General features: G+C 37.7%; 1 protein-coding gene across 1 annotated transcript in view; it reads right to left on the reverse strand.

Annotated features, from left to right (window-relative positions):
- LOC135113099 (hemicentin-2-like) overlaps positions 1-2,500 on the reverse strand; it is a 67,008-nt gene that overhangs the window by 14,590 nt on the left and 49,918 nt on the right. The window contains exon 5 of the mRNA XM_064028137.1: positions 22-154. Within this exon, the coding sequence (XP_063884207.1) occupies positions 22-154 (133 nt within the window). The remainder of the gene's footprint in view (positions 1-21; positions 155-2,500) is intronic.

The raw sequence follows: 2,500 nt of genomic DNA on the forward strand, positions 1-2,500 counted from the left end.
CCTCCACACGCACACACTCACTCTGCACGTTGAGAGTGAAAGGCAGGGACATCTTAGGATCGGTGTTGACTTGGCACAGGTAGGTCCCAGCATCTCGCACCTGGGCAGACTCCACCACTAGCGTCCACTCCTCCGTGCCCGCGCGATGCGACACCTGAGAGACGTGGAGAAAATATATGGGGTGTGTATTGATAAAGACACATAAATTTGCATATAAAACTAAAGAAAACATATATAATTTAAAGAAACATTGGAGATTACACATTTTGAATCACGAGGTGCTGTTTGGTACATCTTTCATTAATCACAAGGTGGTCTGAGATTCTTCCCTTCGCTCTACAGCCACGTCTGAATATTAGATAGATATAGGAAAGCTCTTTTAATCCATCTTTTCATTCTAGTCAGTGCTTGTAAGAAATCTTGTCTTGTGCCTGTGTTGCTGGGTAGTGCTGGATACTGCGATGAAAGGGTTAAAACATACGGTAATTTAACACCTGGGACTGGAGGAGGAAAGAGGAAATTAGAGGAAACATTGAGGGATTCCATAGGTAGATAAATACATGTGCATAAAACCTAGGAAGGGAAACACAGGGTAATTACATAGACACCTAGGGATGGAGGTGGAAAAGAGGAAATTAGGGGAAACATTGTGGATGCATAAATAAATACACAAAGATTCGTATACATAAAACATAAGGGATTATATGCAAGGGAATTACATAGACACCTGCGATTGGAAAGGAAGGATTACATACGCAAAACACAAAGGATTACACTGACGAATACACAAAAAACTATGCACATAAATCATAGAGGAATTATATACACTGAACATAAAGAATTAGAGACACTGGAACGAGGTTGGGATAGATGGATTACTTAGAAGCAGCACTGGAATTACACAGCTGGAATGAGAGGAAAGGAGGATTACATAGGAGAAACACAAAGGGTTGCATTCATGAAGGTAAACAGAAATGACTAAACAAAATATAGGGAATTATATAAGCGAAGTATAATGAGTTAGAAGAAATGCAGGAAAATTACAGAAAGTCAAATGGACGAAAATATAGACAAATGGACTGAAAAAAAATATAGGTGACCAAACAAAGATAAAGAAATGAATAGGTAAGATAAGAAAAAATAATAGTGAATTACACTGACAAGGGCATTGAAAACTAAATGGACAAAATATGGAGGATTACATAGACGAAACATAGATAATTATATAGCCAGGGAAATATGAAGAATTACATAGACGAGAACAGAGAATTATATAGAGAAAAATAGACTTAGAGACGAAACAGAGATTTATAGACAAAATATACATAATTACTTAAAGAAAAAACAAAGAATTACGTAGAAAAGACAGAGACAAGAATAATAATTAGTTAAAAGTGATATAAGCTTACGATATTAGACATTTAAGACATTTTAGCTCACCATACCAATCCAATCACACACCTTGCACAACGCCGTAGCTTCCTACTAATCCATCAAAATCCAAGATCCAATTCGTGGAAATCCAATGAAATCTTTAATCCTATAAGCCACTTTTCCTATAGCTTCTGTTACACACTTCTCTCTCTCTCTCCTGCTTAACTTCTTTCAGTACAACAATATTGGGAAAATAACGAAATTTATATTGAAGACATAATTTATTTTAACCTAACCTAACCTAAAATAACTTACCTAACCTAACCTAACTTTAACTAACCTAACCTAACCTAACCGAACCGAACCTTAACTAACCTAACCGAACCTTAACTAACCTAACCTAACCTAACCTCTAACCTAACCTAACCTAACCTAACCATCTCTAACCTAACCTAACCTATCTTAACCTGCAATAATCTAACCTAACCTGAATAATAAAACAAAACTCGATTTCACGCCATATTCGTAATTACACACCTGTTAATTAATTGAAGCGGAAGAGATGCGTTACATTGCACCAGAAAAAAAAGAAAACAGATGAAGCACACACACACACACACACACACACACACAGAGAGAGAGAGAGAGAGAGAGAGAGAGAGAGAGAGAGAGAGAGAGAGAGAGAGAGAGAGAGAGAGAGAGAGAGAGAGAGCATATACTGAACAAATCTAACATACCATAAAACACACACACACACACACACACACACACACACACACACACACACACACACAACATAATTTGACACCATGGAATACACCTGTTAATTAATTGGAGAGGAAAATAAACCCATTAGAAACACACACACACACACACACACACACACACACACACACACACACACACACACACACACACAAACACGGACCGGACCACACCTAACATAACGCAACATTACACAATTTCGCACCACAGAATTACACAAACCCTTTAATGAATTGAAGAGGAGGAGACAGGCGTTACATTACATCAGAAAAGTTTGGAAAGATGGTAAAAAATATGCTAGTCTACCTGTCATATTGCGTGTGTGTGCACCTGTCACCTGTCAGCCTTCCACTAATTAGGG

The sequence above is a fragment of the Scylla paramamosain genome, chromosome 25 (assembly GCF_035594125.1).
Source record: "Scylla paramamosain isolate STU-SP2022 chromosome 25, ASM3559412v1, whole genome shotgun sequence".
In the NCBI taxonomy this organism is placed as follows: domain Eukaryota; kingdom Metazoa; phylum Arthropoda; class Malacostraca; order Decapoda; family Portunidae; genus Scylla; species Scylla paramamosain.